Below are 20,868 nucleotides of genomic sequence, written 5' to 3'. Positions count from 1 at the left end.
AGCTTAGCCTTCTAACTGGCAGCAATTGGAATAAAAACAATTATTCCCCTCCCTCTAATTAGGACTTTATTTTTCTTTTCTTTTTGTTGTATGAATGTAGAGGCATGGATGAGGGGTTGTGTTGCCAAGTTTAGTGTTTCTGGAATGTGTAGTTTTGTTGTTTTGTCCTAGGCCGAAATTTCATTACCATATATAATTATTACAGTAGAGTCTCACTTATCCAACGTAAACAGGCCGGCAGAACATTGGATAAGCAAATATGTTGGATAATAAGGAGAGATTAAGGAAAAGCCTATTAAATTAGGTTATGATTTTACAAATTCAGCACCAAAACATCATGTTATACAACAAATTTAACAGAAAAAGTAGTTCAATACGCTGTAATGCTATGTAGTAATTATTGTATTTACAAATTTAGCACCAAAATATCATGATGTATTGAAAACATTGACTACAAAAATGCGTTGGATAATCTAGAATGTTGGATAAGCGAGTGTTGGATAAGTGAGACTCTACTGTATATCATTCTATTATTATTGTAATATATTATCATATTATTACTATCATATTATTATTCATTATTCATGACTACATTGAAACTAGAATAGAGAGAAATCAGTGTGGAAACTGCAAGAGGTACCATAGATTGTTGTACATGGAAATAATGGTAGTAAGTAGTTTTTGATTTATTAAATACAGTTATATATTACAATTATATATTTTTGTTATTTAAACTACAGTAGAGTCTCACTTATCCAACATTTGCTTATCCAACGTTCTGGATTATCCAACGCATTTTTGTAGTCAATGTTTTCAATACATCTTGGTATTTTGGTGCTAAATTCGTAAATACAGTAATTACTGCGTAGCATTACTGCATATTGAACTACTTTTTCTGTCAAATTTGTTGCATAACATGATGTTTTGGTGCTTAATTTGTAAAATCATAACCTAATTTGATGCTTAATAGGCTTCTCCTTAATCTCTCCTTATTATCCAACATATTCGCTTATCCAACGTTCTGCCGGCCCGTTTATGTTGGATAAGTGAGACTCTACTGTATATATATATTATGAAATTATGGTTTTTTCTTTCGAAGTGACACACTACCCAAGTCATGCTAGATTTTTTTGGTGAATTTTGACACACCAAGAGCAAAAGCTTGCCCATCCTTGTCCTAGGTTAAAATCAAGTGAGATTAGTCAACTGAAGCAACAGGTTCATATGGGCTTGGATGATGTTGATGATGACTGTCACCGTCGGATTCATGTCATGTTTCTCCTTGCCTTGCAGTTACCTCTAAGCGTTATCCAGGATGACCCATCCATCCGCTGACTACCTCTCTTCCTCCGTCCCCTACAACTATGACCAGCCCCTTCCCCCTTTGGCCCGGACGAATGCCGTCACCCAGGTGCCCCCGGCCAAGAAGATAACCTTCTACAAGAGTGGGGACCCTCAGTTCGGAGGGGTCAAGATGGCCATCAACCAGCGCAGCTTCAAGAGTTTCAACGCCCTCATGGATGACCTCTCCCACCGGGTGCCCTTGCCTTTTGGGGTGCGGACCATTACGACGCCACGGGGCATTCACTGCATCAGCACACTGGATCAGCTGGAAGACGGCGGCTGCTACCTCTGCTCGGACAAGAAATACGTCACGCCCATCAGTATTGGGGCTGCCCACCGGAGGACAGGTTCGCAGAAGACCAGCGCTTTGAGGAAGGCAGCCCAGGATGCGAAGCAGGACGACCACTCCATGGGTTTCACCCAACAGAGCCCTAGGATACCCAAGAAGGTGACTCTGGTCAAGAATGGAGATATCACTGCCCAACGGCCCATTATCCTCAACCGGAGGAATGCCCGGAGCCTCAAAGCCCTCCTGGATGAGATCTCAGATATTATGCAGTTCACCGTGAAGAAGCTATTCACATTGGATGGGAAGAAGGTGAGTCTTCATGCCTCCTAGGTTGAGCTGGACCAGCCATCTAGCTCAATGGTCTTCAGCCTTTGGTCCTCCAGATGTTTTGGATTCCAACTCCTATCCTTAGGCGATCCCTCGTAGTTTGAGGATGATTGTCCTCCACCTTGGGGGTATGTCCGTGGATGGCTGAAGAGACCTATTATTGACCCGCATGTTCTCCCTTCCGCAGTGAGGACATCGGTTTCCAGGTGAAAGGCGGTCTTGGTCAGGGTTGGCTTGATGGGCCTTTCTCTTGGCACGTTTCTCCCTTAAGCCTTCCATTCGTGCCTCTTCGAACTCCGCAGCACTGCTGGTCACAGCTGACCTCCAATTAGAGCGCTCAAGGGCCAGGGCTTCCCAGCTCTCAGTGTCTATGCCACAGTTTTTAAGGTTGGCTTTAAGCCCATCTTTAAACTCCTATAATCCATGATTGTTAATAGAATCGTGGAAGTGATCCCAAGGGCCATCTAGTCCAATTCCCATCTGCCATGCAGGAACACACAATCAAAGCACTCCTAACAGATGGCCAACCAGCCTCTGCTTCAAAGCCTCCAGAGAAGGAGACTCCACCAGTCTCCCAGCCAGCATATTCTACTATTGACTATGTTCATTGAGGGTTTCAGGAGTTGAAGTCCTAAACATCTGGATGACCAAAAATTATCATATACAGGTGAACTCTAGTTCTTATAGTCTAGACCAGATATGGGCGAACTTGGGCTCTCCAGGTGTTTTGGACTTCAACTCACAATTCCTATGGGAGTTGAAGTCCAAAACACCTGGAGGGCCCAAGTTGGCCCATGTCTGGTCTAGAAATTGTGTTTTAAGAGAGAGAGAAAGGAGTTGATCCCAATACAATGTAAGTTATTAAGTCTGAGGTAAATAACTACATAATCTGTTTATAGGTAAAACAATTCCGCCTTCATTCCAAGTCTCTCATGAGAAAGACCCATCATCCAGTACACATAATACATTATTTTGAGATGATGGTGATGAAAGCTCATGAGAAAATAAAAACCAGTTACAGTTAGACCCCCTAGGGACCCCAGCCATGTTACATATAGCTAAATCCTTCTTTGGGATCAATCCCTTGGGATTCAGGTCACACACTCTCGGCTCCAGAAAACCCAATGAAACAGGAAATAACACTTTCAAACCAGGAACAGATTTCCTTTTTCAGAGGCTGATGGCCATCTGTCAGGAGTGTTTTGATGGTGTACTATGATTTCTGTTCCTGGGTGATAAATGTCATTTCCGAATTGGTTCTGTCATAGAAACATGGCAAAACTTTTATGACACTGCCTGAACTTTGTCTTTGCGCAAGGGACATGGTGCTATGATAGCACATTACGGTTTGCTGGAACACTGTCCACCAATTTGGCCACAAAAACAAAGTTTCCCAAGTAGAATGAAGACTTTCAAAGTAAAGACAACCCAACGAAACAGGAAATAAGACTTTCAAAGTAGGAACAGATTTCTGCAATTATTAAAAAATGGTTCCTTATATAAGCTATGAAAATTCGCCAAAAATCAGAGGATAAGAGAAACGTTCTGAAATTTGGTGAGCTAGCTCTCCAAGTTCTACCACATTTTTGAGGATGGCTCAAAAAATGAGGGTGGGAGAGTCCTGTAAAGTTTTTCGCCATTGCGCATGCGCATCCGCCATTAACAAAGTAATTACGATTATGTGTTGTCGAAGGCTTTCATGGCCGGGATCACAGGGTTGTTGTATGTTTTCCGGTCTGTCTGGCCATGTTCCAGAAGTATTCTCTCCTGACGTTTCGCCCACATCTATGGCAGGCATCCTCAGAGGTTGTGAGGTATGGAGAAACTAAGCTTACTTTCTTCATACCTCACAACCTTCCTTGCTTAGATCCTCCAGCATGACTCAATAGTTAATTCCCAGTCGAATTGCATGGAGGACCTAGAAATACCTAGAAAGGACACAGATAACTCGATTTTTATTCCTGGGTTATAAATGTCACTTCCTAACTGATTCTATCATAAAAACTTGGAAAAAGTTTATTAAACTGCAAAAACTGTTTATGCGGGACAACCTGCAGCATGTTTTTCAATGAAGATCTCATAGAGTCTCAGCCAATTCAACCTAGTTTGTGGCTGCCACAAGAATGAAGTTCCCGGAGTAGAACAACTACTTTCAAAGTGAGGACCGCACAACTAAGCAGGAAATATTATTTTCAAACCAGGAACAGAAAATATTTAAAATGTTGTTACATAGTGTTATATTTTAATTATATTTTAATCTGACCCACATAATACTATTTAATTGATCATAGTATCAATTAATTTAAATTGATCATAGTGTGTGGTTGTTAGCCACCTTGAGTAATAATAATAATAATAATAATAATAATAATAATAATAATAATACGAAATCCAGCATATCTATCTTGTTTGCTGTGTCACCTCAAAATTGAACTTCAAAGACTCTGGCAGAAACCAGTATAGGTGGTCCCGGTGGTGATGGGCACACTGGGTGCCGTGCCAAAAAATCTCAGCCGGCATTTGGAAACAATAGACATTGACAAAATTACGATCTGCCAACTGCAAAAGGCCATCCTGCTGGGATTTGCACGCATCATCCGAAAATACATCACACAGTCCTAGACACTTGGGAAGTGTTCGACTTGTGATTTTGTGATATGAAATCCAGCATATCTATCTTGTTTGCTGTGTCATAATAATAATAATAATAATAATCATCATCATCATCATCATCATCATCATCATCATCAAAATATGGATCGTCAATATTGCAATCCTAGGCTACAGCAGAATTGACAAGAAGCAATAATAATAATAATAATAATAATAATAATAATAATAATAATAATAATAATAACAACTTTATTTTTGTACCCTGCCTCCATCTCCCCGAAGGGACTTGGGGCGGCATACATGGGGCCAAGCTTGGATAATTACAATAAGCAGAATAAAACACATCAAAAGAAATACAAACGCAAATATAAAATTTTTACCCATTAACATAATAAAAATTAAAATGGTGACCATAGTAAAACATGATTTAGACAACTGGAAAAGTGTATGCGATATGAGGATTTAAATATCGAACTGCAAAGACTCTGGCACAAGCCAGGAAAGGTGGTCCCAGTGATGATCAGCACACTGGGTGCAGTGCCTAAAGACTTTGGCCTGCAGTTAAACACAATCGGTGTTGACAAAATTACCTTTTGTTAGCTGCAAAAGGCCACCCTACTCAGATCTGCATACATTATTCGCCGTTACATCGTATAGTCCTAGACCTTGGGACGTGTCTGACGTGTAATCCAATACAACAGCCAGCAGAGTGATCTTGTTTGCTGTGGACTAACCTTGTTGTGTATCAGATGATGATGATGATGATATGCTCATAGCCATGGAATGCTTCCCTTATTCCAGAAGAGGGAAAACAGAAACGTCCCACACAACGTTTCCTCCAAAGTTGCATCAACACTGTAGACTTAATGCAGTTTGACGCCACTTGAACAGTCATGGCTCAAGGCTGTGGAGTCATGGAAATTGTAGTTTGGTGAGGCATCAATACTCATTGACAGGGAAGGCTAAAGACTATTGGCTGAGAAAGGGCCTGGGAGAAGAAATAGCAGAGTTGCACAGCGGAAGCATGCTGGGCCCATAACCCTTGTCGATGTGTGAGAGGTGAAAGTGTCTCAATTAACCCTCTCACACATCGACAAAGCTCCCAGGTCCCCATAGCATGGAGCCATGTCAGATAAAGTGGTTTCAACCTTCTTTATTGCATGCTCTTTCCTCTGTACAAGAAGATAATAAATTAGAAGGACTAAGTATTTTGAAAGTGTGGTATAATACTTTTAGTCCTGGATTTGAATGCCATGCACTTGAATTCCTGCTGACTTTGGAAACTCAGTGGGTTATATTTGGTAAGTCATACTCTCTCGGCCTCAGCAGAAGACAGTGGCAAACTTCTGAATGTTAAAAACCAAACAACTTAAAGATAGCATTGCCTTAAGTTAGAGTCAACTTGGAAGTGCATAGCAGCTTTTTGAGACCCAGCATGGCTTCTGTGTTGGACAAAAACTGGAAGACTTGGGTCCAAATCCCAGCTCAGTTGTGGATCTTAGGCAAATGGAGTTTTCATAGAGAAAAGCAATAGCAATTTTGAACAAATGCTTCCAAGAATAAGACTGCCAGGAATAGGACTTGAAAGCACACAACATGTTGGATTAAGACTGTCTTCCTAAAGATCTAATTTTTACATTTAGAAAATGTAAATTGCGGCGGCACAATGGGTTAAACCCTTGTACTGGCTGAACTGTTGACCTGAAGATTGAAGGGTTGAATCTGACGGGGTGAGCTCCTATCTACCAGCCCTAGCTTCCCATGCGTGGACATGAGAGAAGCCTCCCATTTTTCTACAGTGAAGCTCTTGCTGCCCGACACTATTTCCGTAATGAATTGAGATTGTTTTCTTTTTCTGATTTTCCAAGCCAGCCATCTGCCCTGTTTGTTTGCGTTCTGAAAGTATTGTTGTTTAACGAATCTTAGTTTTTTTTCTATATCTTCCAATTCCATGTGTTGTTTTTGGTTTCTCAAAATTTCTAACTCAGATTCAATTTTTTTATCGTTAGGATTAATTTTTAATTTTCCCCCCGTTTCTGATTTCTTCCTCTATTTTGTACCTTTCCAAATTATTTATTTTATTTTTGGGGGCTTGCTGTTGAATTAAGTGGCCGTTCATGACAGTTTGGCTGGCATTCCAAATCACATGAGAAGGGACGTTCTCAGTGTCGTTTAGTTCAAAATATTCTTTCAAGACAGCCCTGTTTTTTTGGATGTCTTCCTTTGCTTTAGTAAATTCGTATTTAATCTCCAATTGTATTTTTTAAAGCTTTATTTAATGAAAACTCTATTGGAAAATGGTCCGAGAGATGTCTGGGGAGGATTTTTAAAATCCAGAGCAGATGCAGATCCCTTGCCATGCATGGCCACAGCTACACTGTAGAACTGATGCAGTTTGACACCGCATTAATGTTATGGGGTTATGAGAGGTGTTCTTTGCTGAGACACCAGCTCTTTTTGGCAAGGAAAGATAAAGACTTTGAAAAACTGCAGCTCCCAGGATTCCATAACATTGTGCAGTGGTAGTAGTTAAGGCGATGTCAGAGTTCTGACTGAAATCCAAAGCGGATGCACATTCCTATTTGCCATGCACAGCAGCGACCCTAGGTTTTTTCACTATGTAAGCAAATCTAGGGCCGCCCCGCCCCCCAACTTACTGGCGGCAGCACGTTCTCCAGCTGCGGAAATCCCGGAAGTCCTTGATATTTTCGCGAAAATAGCAAGGACTTCCTTGTTCTGCGGCGAGTGACCCAATGGTCACTGCCGCCGCCGCTGCCGCTGCCACCGCTGTTGCCGCTGCGAGAACACCCAACAAGGGCTGCGCCCCAAGCGGCAGCTTCAAGGGCTTCAATTACGAACCAGCCCTGGCCATGCATGGCCACAGCTCCACAAATTGTTCTGCCCAGCACTGGACTTCTTTCAAGTGAGGTCTGACCAAATCAGAAGAGAGAGGGACTATAATTTCCTTGATCTCAACACTATATTCCTATCGATGCAGCCTAGGATCGTATTGGTCATTTTAGCTGCCACATCACACTCTTGGCTCCTATTCAGCTTGCGATGAACACCTAGATTCTTTTTGCATGGACTGTTTTCAAGTCAGGTGTCTCCCATCTTATCTCTGTCCATTTCATTTTGTACTCCTTTACATTTCTCCTTGTTGAAATGCATTTCGTTAATTTTGTCCATTCAGCTCTCTAATCTGTCAAGATCACTTTGGAACCTGATCCTGTCCTGTGTGGTATTAGCACTCCCTTCTCATTTGTTGTCATCTGCAAATCCAATAAGCATCCCTATCCATGAATGTCTTTATAGCCTCCGGTTATAATCTTCTGCATTTCCTTCAGGGCTTTGGTGGAGCAAAATATACTGGCAGGTGCATCATGACCTGTGATAGGACTACAAAATGGATATTTTTATCCAGAAATTCAAAATAGTCACCATGGGTAGCTGAGATAGTGGGCTTTTTAGGTTGCTGTGGGTTTTCCGGGCTGTATGGCCATGTTCCAGAAGCACTCTCTCCTGACATTTCACCCACATCTATGGCAGGCATCTTCAGAGGTTGTGGGCCTTTTGCTTTTCAGTGGATCATTGTACGCAAACCTTGTTTCATGCACAAAACTTTCAGGCTAGGTGTTTAAAGTAAGTACCGTATATACTCGAGTATAAGCCGACCCGAATATAAGCTGAGGCACCTAATTTTATAACTTTATAATAATAATAATAACTTTATTCTTATACCCCGCCCCATCTCCCCGAAGGGACTCGGGGTGGCTTACATGGGGCCATGCCCGGACATAACAATATAAATAACAATATTTTACCACAAAAAAACTGGGAAAACGTTGACTCCAGTATAAGCCGAGGGTGGTAAATTTCAGAAATAAAAATAGATACCAATAAAATTACATTAATTGAGGCATCAATAGGTTAAATGTTTTTCAATCTTTACATAAAGCTCAAATTTAATATAAGACTGTCCAACTCTGATCAAATCATTATTCTCATCTTCTTCAATGTAAATGTGCTTATGTATCCTTTTATTAATAATAGAGTCAAATAATACATGTAATAATAATAATAATAATAAATACAGGAAAATAATACAAGTAATAATAAATGAGTAAAATAATAAATGCAATAATAATAATAAAAATAGAGTAAAATAAATGTAATAGTAGCAACAATAATAGAGAAAAATAATAAACATCATAATAGAGAAAAATAATAGATGTACCATATATTCTCGAGTATAAGCTGACCCAAATATAAGCCAACCAGGACCCTCACCCGAGTATAAGCCGATGGGGGCTTTTTCAGTCTTAAAAAAAGGGCTGAAAAATTAGGCTTATGCTCCAGTATATACATATGAAGCATGAATCAATTTCATATTTGGTCCCATCACTAAGATTGTGTACATTAAGTACATGTTTGCAAATACATGTATTCCATAGTCCAATTTTTTTTCAGAAATCCAAAACTATCAGCCCTTAAAAACATCATTTTATCCATTTGTGTTTTTATCTGGCTCAAGAGCTCCATCTTGAGGCAAAGAGCGGCAATAGCAAGAAGCCAGGTCAATTTATGTTTACTTCAATTAATGTTTACTTCAATTAATGCTTACATTTCCCCTCAAAATAAACATCTCTAAAAACAGGGTGCATCATAGAACTGCAGTTGCATATATATTATGTATATATAGAGGGGTTTTTTAATTTGTTGGTGGTACTGAAATTAGTGTGCACATTAATAGTGTTGTAGAATCCATTGTAGGTTTCGAAATTGTATAGCTTTTAAGATTGTGAGCCGATTTCAGGCCCAGTCCTGAGACAAAAGTGGGGTACAAATAATAATAATAATAATCATCATCATCATCATCATCATCATCATCTATTCATTGGGTTGTTGTATGTTTTCCGGGCTGTATGGCCATGTCCCAGAAGTATTCTCTCCTGACGTTTCGCCCACATCTATGGTAGGCATCCTCCACCTCACATCCTCTGAGTATGCCTGCCACAGATGTGGGTGAAACGTCAGGAGAGAATACTTCTGGAACATGGCCATACAGCCCGGAAAACATACAACAACCCTGTGATCCCGGCCATGAAAGCTTTTGAGAACAAATCTATTCATTGTTTGCAATGGCTGAGTTATACTGGATTGCCTCATTGCAGAACATCATGAAACATATAAGTCCTGCACATCTTTGGACTTGAATAAGAGGCTTCCAATAAATACCTATTACTATAAGGCAGGGGTCTTTAAACTAAGGTGACCTGAAGGCATATACACAATGGCATCACTTGTGTAAACCATACCTTCCAACTTTTTGCAGAATTAGCTGGGACTTAGCTGGCTACCAGTATTAAAATCAGGACAGTAAATAAAAAGCAATATTCAGAAAATGGGAATTCCAGACAAAAAAATAATCAGGACCAGCTAACACCTACCAACAAAGAGTTCCCTCAGGCAAGAAACAGCCAGGCTTTGAATCTGCAAGGCCATTAAATGCCTTTGTAACATTTACCACATCCTCAGACAAAAGTTCTTTCTCTCAGCCTGGACTTTCCACAGATCTATAAACCTCACTTGTCTAGTTTCTAACAGACCTCACAACCTCTGAGGATGCCTGCCATAGATGTGTGTGAAATGTCAGGAAAGAATGCTTCTTTCAGCCCTGAAACTCAAAACAACCTAGTCTTTGTGTTCCTTTCCAAGTTTAGGCAGCACAACCGATGCATTGTTCCACAAGTAGAAAATTAACCTACTCAACCCACAGATAGGATCCTGGCCACCTTAATAGTCATGGAAACCCATTGGGTAAACTTTGGCAAGCTGCACATTCAAAGTCTTAGAAAACTTTGAATGTTTGGAATGATAGCTCATGTGTTCTTCTCTTCTCCAGATTGACAGCATGCAAGCCCTGTTGCACTGTCCGAACGTGCTGGTCTGTGTTGGACGGGAGCCTTTCAAGCCGATGGTGAAGGAAAACCCAAGGAAACACTCCTCGGAGAAACTGCCCGGCCTGACATCCCGATCCAGCAGCAACAACAATGGTGAAAACCAAGAAAGTAAGACTAGTGGTACACTAGCTTTTCCAAGGCTGTCCATGGCAGCTACAATCAGGCCTCCAGATTTGTGGGGCTCACATTTGTTATGTTTTCTCTAGGAATCTCCAGATATGGCCAACATCTTCCAGAAGCTGACCGTAGTGTTGCACTGGAAGACCTAGAGACTCCTAAAGAAAATATTTCTATAATCATTTGAAGGTCCAACATGAAGTCTAGCAGAATTTTGTCATAGAGGTGCACTGGAGGGCCTAGAGCAGGCATGAGCAAACTTCGGCCCTCCAGGTGTTTTGGACTTCAACTCCCACAATTCCTAACAGCCTACCGGCTGTTAGGAATTGTGGGTGTTGAAGTCCAAAGCACCTGGAGGGCCAGAGTTTGCCCATGACTAACCTAGAGATTCCCAGAGAGCTGTATATGCAGATGTAACCATAGCAGTTAAAATGGAATCATTGTGCTATAGCTGCTCAGTGTGAAGGGACTCCAAATCCACTCTTAGCTCGTTAACGTGGAATAGCCCTGAATATCATTGTTTAGTTCCAATTAGGTTAGGCACATTAACTGTTGATTGCTGAGTCAACCTTTAAGTATATTCTATTGATCCAGTGAGTCTTATTCTACTGATTGTTAAGACTAATAAGCAGACTCAGTCAAAAATCTTAATTTTTGTGTTGCAAGCAACTGTGAGCAACAACTTTCATAACCTACCGTATATACTCGAGTATAAGTCGACCCGAATATAAGCCGAGGCACCTAATTTTACCACAAAAAACTGGAACTCTAGTATAAGCCGAGAGTGGTAAATTTCAGAAATAAAAACAGATACCAATAAAATTACATTAATTGAAGCATCAGTAGGTTAAATGTTTTTGAATATTTACATAAAGCTGTAATTTAAGATAAGATTGTCCAACTCTGATTAAATCATTATTCTCATCTTCTTCAATGTAAATGTGTATCCTTTTAATAATAATAGAGTAAAATAATACACGTAATAATAATAATAAATACAGGAAAATAATCCATGTAGTAATAAATAGGGTAAAATAATAAATATAATAAGAATAAGATCAGTGTGAAATAATAAATGTAATAATAATAATAATAATAATAATAATAATAATAATAATAATATCAGAGTGAAATAATAAATGTAATAATAATAATAATAATAATAATAATAATAATAATAATAGAGTAAAATAAATGTAATAGTAGCAACAATAATAGAGAAAAATAATAAATGTAATAATACCAATAATCATACAGAAAAATAATAAACTTACCATATATTCTCGCGTATAAGCTGAACCAAATATAAGCCAACCAGGACCCTCACCTGAGTATAAGCCGAGGGGGGCTTTTTCAGTCTTAAAAAAAGGGCTGAAAAACTAGGCTTATACTAGAGTATATACAGTACCTTGCTTTGTGTATTGGTTGCATTTGTATGCCACCGTTCTAGAGTGGAACACAATGCAGACTAATTGTAAATCCAGAACAATAGATCAATTATCTGTACCCAAACTCTGGACCCAAGGAGTCTTGATTGCCCATTCAAGAAGTACTTTGACTGGAATCTTGTTGGTGTCTTATACTCATCTCTTAAGATACAGAATGCCCGTATTCAAGGTTGTGGGAAAGAATTGCACATTTAGATCCATTTCTCATTTATGTCCATTTTTGTAACGCTTTTGGTTGCTTTAGTTCCCTTGTGCAATTGTGCCATTCAACAGAAATTTTATGTAGTACACTCCATATGCAGAACTGGGTCTACATGCTTGACCATTCAAAGCATGTGCCTAGTCATGGAGATATGCCCCTTCGCTTATTGTGTCCTATTTAATATCTTTAATACTTACTCTTGTAATTTCATTTTTTTCCATTTTCTCATTCTTCACGACATTATAGTGAACTTCGGACTGGAAGCCAAAAAGAGCGTGATGCACCCACGGTCATCCTTGAGCAATCGGTCTCAGAGGTTTTCCTTGTCGTCGGAAAAATCCTCCACAAATGGCCTGACGACGTCGCCGGAGAACGGCGCTCCGTTTCCACGCAACTGTCCGCACTCCAAAGCGGGGGAGCCGACCCATTCTTTAATCAATGACGACATAGAGAAGAAGGTTCATGTGAATAAAGATGGCAGCTTGTCTGTCGAGATGAAAGTACGCTTCCGTCTGCTCAATGACGAGACACTGCATTGGTCCACGCAGCTCAAGAAGTCCATGAATAAGATACCTGGCGAAGAACTGAGTGTCAGCAACGACAATGGATTGGAGCTCACGGAGAACCCAGAAGCCAGCTCAGAACTGGATGATGCTTCCCTTCTCTATCCCTGCGATATTGATTCTTACATGTCCAATGTTGATGAGTCTGAGCTCGACGAGGTCCGTTGCCGTAATTGTGGGAAGCTGTGCAAGGACTACGATATCTGGAAGAACCCCATGCACATTTCTCAGAAAGAGGAGCCAGGGGTGAAGAGCACTTGGTACACCCATTCGTCATGCTCAAGCACTTCGTCCCACCGGAGGATCGTCCGCAAAAAGGTGGCCTCTGTGGACAGCATCCGTACTTCATCCAGCGGAGAGGAATATTCCAAGCATGTGGTCAGAGAATCTTCTCATTACTCAGAGACTGTAGAGAATATGGTAGAATACCGTACAGTCAAAAATTGCTGCTGTCAAGGTGGTTGCGGCGAGTCCAACACAAGCCAAAGGGGAACGCCAGAAGCAATGGATGGCATAGCCAACTCAGTCAATCAGCAAAACGAGGAAGATGCAGCAGAGGGACAAGAAAATATCAACACTGGTGGCCGACCAGGGAGTAACAGATCAAAATCCTCTCAAGGTTCAGCAGAAAGCCAGATAAGAATCTGTGACAAATCCAGCAGTTTGGCAAGGACCATTTCGTCTGGCAGCATCAAGGAAAGAGGAGAACTAGAAGATGTTGTTGCCTGCTCATCCCCTCCGAACAGCATCTACAGCAAATCCGGAAAGGGCAGTGTACTTGACGGAGCACAGGAAAATGTGGATGAGGTTTCAGAGAATGACCACCCAGTTTCTTCTGTCTCCATGGATTCTTGTGCTAGGAAAGATGCAGCAGAGGATGAAGCTGAAAAGGAGGATGAAGAGATAAATGAAATATATTCTGTTTCAGAAAATCCAGGCTCCAACCCATCTGTCAAAGATGATGCCAGTGAGTGCGGAAGGTCTTCTACAGCAAGGTCCATAAGGTCTGAATCTAGTGCTGGAAACCATAGAAGAAAGAACAGCAATGAAGTTCACCTGTGCAGTGCTGCGTCGGCTTCCTCCAGAACTTCCAAGAAGAGCAAGCCAAGCCAAAATCACCTGGAGGTGGCATCCAACAGGTCCGTTGCGTCATCTAGAGGGTCCACCTCCAGTAAGAAGAAGAAGAAACCGAATAGTTCTTTCCAGGCAGAAGATTCAAGGTCCAATAGCAGGGCTTCTCATTATTCCAGAAGCTCACACGAAGTGGAGAAAAGAGATTCTGGCCATGCATCCCAAGATTCGAGTCGTCCTCACTCACATGGGTCATCCTTAAGTGAGGCAGCAGCTCCTCCAGCTTACAATGAAGGCAGTACGAGCAGTCTTTCCAGGTGCTACAGCAAGTCCTCCAGAAACAGCCAGAAGGAGAATCAGATAGAAGGCTCCATCAAAGTACCATCTCATTGTTCCAGCTTTTCAGACTGTGGTGGGGAAAATGGAGATGGAATTCCTAAAATTGGCTCTCCAGAAGGCTCTTCACCGAAGGGAGATGTGTCTGAATCCACCTGCTCAAAATGTGGCCACATTACAAAACCCTGTCGTGATGACCTTCGAAGCACTAGTTCAAAGGTTTCTTCACATTCTGAAGGTAGGAGCAGATGTGCAGAGACGGAGGCTTCAAGGAGAAGTGATGATGCTTGCTCACAGTCAAGCATAGCAATGTCTTCCAAACCAAGACGAAAGAAAGCCAACAGCCTCCATGCTGATATTGAAGGTTCTAGCCAAGTTTCAGCCTCTGAATCCATGTACAGTTTGCGCTATCCCTCTCCCCCGAAAGGGAGGCCTAGTAGCAGAAAAAGTAGGACTCTGCTCCTGAAGAAGAGCTCTAAAGGGACCAGTGCGTGCACAGAATCCGAACTGATTGCAGACAAGGAAGAGAAAGAAGCGACTGCCTCACAACCTCCTGAAGCTTTGAATGCAGAGGAGGGGTCATGCCAAGTGAAGCTACAAGAAGAGGCAGAAATGGAGACTTCTGCTTCCTGTGGTGGTGACCAAATCATCCCTTCTTCTTTGCCCAATGCCTCTCTGGAAGAAGTTGTTCATGAATGGCTACGAAAGATTCCATCTGAGACTCTGCTGATGAAATGTGAGATGCAAGACGATGGAGAAGGTGCAGAATTAGATGCAGAGATAACGGGCTGTTCGACCAGCCAGGAATTGCTGGAGGGAGACTCAGAGGAGAAGAAAGAGGACACCAAGGAAGTTGAAAGCACTGCAGATGCTGTTGAACCCATGGCTGAAGGAGCAGAAGAGGAGGCAGTCAATGAAGAACCAAAGGAGGATCTTAGTGAAGAGAAGGTTTCTGAAACTGTTGTAGAAGAGATGGAAGCTGAAGAAGCCATGTGCAACCTCTCTGCCCTCACCAGCCAAAAGAACCACAAAAAGGACTTGCCCAGCAATGTTCAGACTTCTGTCCAGATCATGAAAGCCCTGCTGGCATCAAAACAAGAGGCAAAGATGGACCGAGCTCATAGTTTGCCAGAGGTATCTCCAACAATGGGGAGAAAGCTCAGCAACTCAGCCAATATTTTGATCACCTGCCTCGCAAGCCTTCAGTTCCTTGATGAAGAGCTAGACCCATCCAACAAATCAAGTAAAGGTCTCAATAGGCCGAGATATACAGAGCTCTTGAATATTTTCCAGGCTCTCTGGTGTACTGGGCACACATCAGAAAAAGGGGGGCCAAGTAATGGCATAGGAGAAGAGAGCCCAGCAAAAGTGTCAGCTGGTTACAAAGGCCACTGTTCAAAAGATGGCGATTTCACCCCCATGTCCTCTTCAGGGGTTGATGTGAGTAGTGGTGATGGGGGTTCAGGAGAAGGGAGCGTGGCTGGTGGTCAGGATCATGCCTTGTCAGAAGAGAAAACAGAAGAAGCTAAACCTGCCGAAGAAGATGTAGAAAACACTGAACTGGAAGTTAGGAATGAGGATGACAAAGAAGGAGGAGATGAAGAAGTGGAATGTGTTGGTGGTGAGGAAGCAGCTGAAACCACAGAAGACTGTGAAATTGAACAGGCAGGTGAAAAAGAAATTGCTGAAGAGGGAGCAATGGAAGAAAGTGACCAACAAGAAAATGAAAATGTAGAGTGTGGTGAAGTAAATGCTGATGGTGATACCATCCAAGTGGAAGCTGAAGAGAAAGCAGTGGAAGAACCTGGCCAGCAAGAAGATGAAAATGTTGAGGGTGGAGAAGCAGATGCTGATGGAGATACTGTTCAAGTGGAAGCTGAAGAGGAAGCAGTGGAAGAAACTGGCCAGCAAGAAGATGAAAATGTTGAGGGTGTGGAAGCAGATGCTGATGGAGATACTGTCCAAGTGGAAGCTGAAGAAGAAACAGTGGAAGAAACCGGCCAGCAAGAAGATGAAAATGTAGAGGGTGGAGAAGTGGGTGTTGATGGAGATACCGTCCAGGTGGAAGCTGAAGAAGAAACAGTGGAAGAAACCGGCCAGCAAGAAGATGAAAATGTAGAGGGTGGAGAAGCGGATGTTGATGGAGATACCGTCCAAGTGGAAGCTGAAGAGGAAGCAGTGGAAGAAACCAGCCAGCAAGAAGATGAAAATGTTGAGGGTGTAGAAGCAGCTGCTGATGAAGAGACTGTCCAAGTGGAAGCTAAAGAAGAAACAGTGGAAGAAATCAGCCAGCAAGAAGATGAAAATGTTGAGGGTGTAGAAGCAGCTGCTGATGAAGAGACTGTCCAAGTGGAAGCTGAAGAAGAAACAGTGGAAGAAATCAGCCAGCAAGAAGATGAAAATGTTGAGGGTGTAGAAGCAGCTGCTGATGAAGAGACTGTCCAAGTGGAAGCTGAAGAGGAAGCAGTGGAAGAAACTAGCCAGCAAAAAGATGAAAATGTAGTGGATGGAGAAGCAGATGCCGATGGAGAGACTGCCCAAGTGGAATCTGAAGAGGAAGCAATGGAAGAAAATGTCCAGCAAGAAGATGAAAACGTGGAGGGTGGAGAAGTGGATGCTGATGGAGAGACTGTCCAAGTGGAAACCCAAGAAGATAGTCTTGTTAAAGAAGCAGAAGACAGCCCTAGTCAAGAGAATGTTGACCAAGTGACTGAAGAGCCAAGCAACCATGAACTAATTGAAGAGCCAGGCCACAATGACCCAAGTACCAAGGAGGGTAATGAGCAGGAAGAGCCTGAAATAGGTGGAGAAAAGCAGTCTGAAGCTGATGCTCAACCCAGCAGCCAGATAATTCCCCTGCAAACTCCAGTTAAAGTTTCCCCCATAGTCCAACAAAAGTCCATTGACCCTGATCCCATCTGGGTGCTGAAACTTTTGAAGAAGATTGAGAAGGAATTCATGACTCACTACGTCAACGCCATGAATGAGTTCAAGGTGAAATGGAACCTGCCCAACACTGACGAGGTGAACGTGATGATCTCCGAGTTGAAGGAAGAAGTGAATCGGAGGATACAAAAGAGCATTGAGAAGGAACTGAAGAAAATCAGAAGCAGGGCAGGCCGAATGGTACCAAGACCTCCTGATGAACTACAGCGTGAGTCTACCCTTCAGGTGGAAAACCGCCGCCGCCGCTTGCAGAGCATTCGTAAAATGTCCCTCTACAATGACCAGAATGCAAACCAGAGTAACCCGCAAGAGACGTTCTCTTATGAGATGGGTGAAGACTTCATTTTTAGTACCATTAGAGATGATGACAGCGAGTTGCCTAGTGAGGAGGAGTATTGCCCATGTGATGCCTGCATCAGGAAGAAAATAGAGGCCAGAGCCTTGCGTGGCCCAGTTGTTCTACCAGTGGCAGCAAATGCACCTGTTGTGAAGGCTTTTGACCTCCACCAGATCCTGAAGATGAAGAAAGGCAGCATTCCTGAGAAGATGGTGGAGAACAGTATCCCTGAAGAAGACCAGGGCGAAGAAGCTGAAGGGAAGACCGATGAACCTGAGGTCGGTCAGGAAACAGAACCTGATGAGGGAAAAGAAGCAGGTGAAACCGATGAGAAAGAGGAAGAAGAGCAAGAAGTGAACGAAGATGAAGCTGAAGTTCTCCCTGATGAAACACTTGAAAATCAGAACTGTGAAGAAGTTGAGGGAGGGGAAGCAACAAATGAAGAAGCAGAAGAGGAAACCAAAGAAGTGGGAGAGGAAGATGGAGACGAGGGAAAGGAAGGGGAAGTTGCAGGAGAAGAAGAAAAAAAGGAGGGAGATGAGAAAGAAGAAGAGACAGAAGATGTGAAGGAGGAAGAGGAGGAAGTGGATGCGAAAGTAGAGGAAGAGGAGGAGCCTGTGAAAGAAGAAAATGAAGGGAAAGAAGTAGAAGAGGGAGATGTAATTGAGGAAGAAGAAAAGGAGGAAGTGAGTGTGAAAGAGGAAGAGGAAGCAAAGGGGGAAGAACTGGAACTGGAAGAAGAAAAGGAAGAGAAAGAAGCAGAGACAGAGGAAGTGGAAGCAGGAGAAGAAATGGAGAAGTCTGTGAAAGAGGAGGAAGAAGAGAAGGTCGAAATGGAGGAAGAAAAGGAGGAAGAGTCTGTGAAAGAGGAAGGAGAAGGGGATGCAGAAGAAGAAACGGAAGGTGGAGTAGATGAAGAACAGGGAGGAGGAGAAGTGGCTCCTGATGAAGCAAAGGAAGAAAAGGAGGAGAAATCTGTGAAAGAGGGAGAAGAGGAAGTAGAACAAGAAAAGGAAGGAGGGGAAGAAGGAGAAGATGGGGGAGATGATGTGACTCTTGATGAAATGGAAGAAGAAAAAGAGGAAATAGAAGGAGGAAAGGAAGGAGAGGAGGAGGAGGAAGCAGAAGAGGGAGGAGAAGAAGTGGCTGGCGAGGATAATAATCAGGAAGAAGAAGAAGACAAAAATGAAGAAGAAGAGAAAGATATAGACGAAGAACAAAAGGAAGATGAAGAAACGGAAGAAGAACCCAAAGTGGAAGATGAAGCAGATGGTGCAGCAGTAGAACCAGAAGCACGAGAAGGAGAGAGCCAAAAAGATCCAACTGAAGATGCAGAAAACGCTGATGATGCTGGAGGCTTGGAAGAAGAGGCTGCAGAAAAGGAGACTGAAATTGAGGAAGACACTGAAGGTGGTGGTGGAGCGGAAGTGGTGGAGGAGGAGGACGCCAAGCCAGAAGAAGACTGCGAAGCTTGTTCCATAACAGCAGCAGTAGAAGAAGGTGAAAACAAGGAAGGTGAGGATGAAGCTGGGGAGAAGGAAGAGGAAGCTGAGGGAGAAGATGGCAACGTACCTGAGCAGACTGATGGAGATGAAGTAGACCCTGCGACAGCTGCAGAAGAGGAGGAAGCGGAGGATTGTGAGGAACCCAGTGAAGCTGTGAAGAACCTCCGCAAAGCTTCGGCCATCTCCTCCATGGGGAACTGTTCACAACAATCCCAGAAAGGCAGTGAGGATGGGAGTGATGGAGAAGACTGTAAGGAAGAGGGTGAAATCAACAAAGATGAGGAGGCTGGAAGCAACCCAGAGAAGAAGCCTGGAGCTATGTATGCTGACATCGAAGAAGAAGAGGAAGAAGAAGACGAAGAAGATCGAGCATCCTCACCTGGAAGTGGTGGGAAGGCAGAAGAACCCAAAACCGATGAAAAGGAAGAGAACAACAGCCAGGGCTCTAAAAAGAAGTCCGAGAACACAGAGGTCATTGATCAAGATGACCTAGACTTTTAGCATTAGATGTATTGAACCTTTGGGAGAAAGATGTTTCCTTACACTTCCTATGACATGAGACTCTTTTTGTCAATAGAGAGGACCATAATGCGGTATTTTGAAAAAAATACCTCAATATATTTTCCATGTGTGCAAGGAAGTGTGTTCCTCCTCTTTTTTTGGAGGGTAAAGACATCTGTGGCAGAGATCTCTGCTTTCTTTAGTGGAGGAGTTTCCTCGTTCTTGTTCTTTTGCACATGATGTTCCTGCGTCTTATAAATCTTCTGACATGGGAATAGCTACAAGCAGTGTATATAATCTCATCTCCATAAAGGAACTAAGAGGCATGGACCCCAGTCTTACCTGGAGGACCTATTTGCTGATTCCAGCTATCACTTGATCACATCAAGATGACAACGAATGTCCGAGAGCAAGCATCAAGCCTTCATTTATCTCAATATGTTAAATGAATGTTCAAAACACTGAGGTGCATTGATGCATGTTGACATATATTTGCACCAAGGCTGGATTTTCAGTGTTTCTCCATCTACATCTGAGAAGAATGGAACTACAGCACTGATGGGTGGCATTTATTCCATTCATCTGTATTGATCTGAAGGACGTGGTTGGGACGCAGATGTTGGTTGAGACTCTGGAGAACTGCTACCGATCAGATTACAGTATATTGAATTATATGGACAAAGAGTCTGATCTGGCATAATAATGGAATATTTCCATTAATTCTGGTTTGCACTTCTCAACCCATGCTAGTAACTAGGAAGTAAGTCCTACCGAATGCGGTGGAACTTCTGAGTAAACATACCTAGGACTATGCTGTTAATGTGGTATATTTCAATGTATCGACCTGCTTTCTTTTAAATCTTTTTATGCCCAAACGGGGAGGTATTTTCAAGATGTTTTGGTTGGATAACGTGACTTTCTTTGTTGAAATCCAGTTCTGGGCACCAAGGATTAACATTTGAATCTTTCTGGTAATCCCAGTGAAAGTAAATGTATTGAATAAATTATACTGATTTGAGGATCCAGTGGATCTCTTCTAGCTGGAGTATTTGTCTTTCTGGCAGTCCATGTCACTCACACTAGTGTTAGCAGGATTTCTAAGAAGTAAGGGACAGATTGAATTTGTGACACAAAGCAGGTATTAGGAAATCTACCTAAATACCAAAGAAAATACAGGTTGAGTCTCCTATATCAGATACACTTTGGAACAGAAGTGTTTTTGATTTCAGATTTGTTTGCATTTATACATGGAGATATTTTGAAGGTGGGACCCAAGTCCATACATCAAAATTAGCTATTCTTCATG

The 20,868-nt window shown here is 42.3% G+C and overlaps 1 protein-coding gene across 1 annotated transcript; it reads left to right on the top strand.

The window, feature by feature from the left end:
- Nucleotides 1-664: 664 nt before the first annotated feature.
- Nucleotides 665-20,590, top strand: rp1l1 (RP1 like 1). The gene is made up of 3 exons (XM_008108669.3): nucleotides 665-1,942; nucleotides 10,479-10,644; nucleotides 12,550-20,590. Exons 1-3 carry the CDS (start codon nucleotides 1,316-1,318, stop codon nucleotides 19,560-19,562), a joined length of 7,806 nt encoding a protein of 2,601 aa, XP_008106876.2. The 5' UTR covers nucleotides 665-1,315; the 3' UTR covers nucleotides 19,563-20,590.
- Nucleotides 20,591-20,868: the final 278 nt, after the last annotated feature.

The sequence above is a fragment of the Anolis carolinensis genome, chromosome 1 (genome assembly GCF_035594765.1).
Source record: "Anolis carolinensis isolate JA03-04 chromosome 1, rAnoCar3.1.pri, whole genome shotgun sequence".
Taxonomy (NCBI): domain Eukaryota; kingdom Metazoa; phylum Chordata; class Lepidosauria; order Squamata; family Dactyloidae; genus Anolis; species Anolis carolinensis.
Note: the sequence above shows the minus strand (reverse complement) of the source record. Positions and strands in the feature narration are given on the sequence as shown.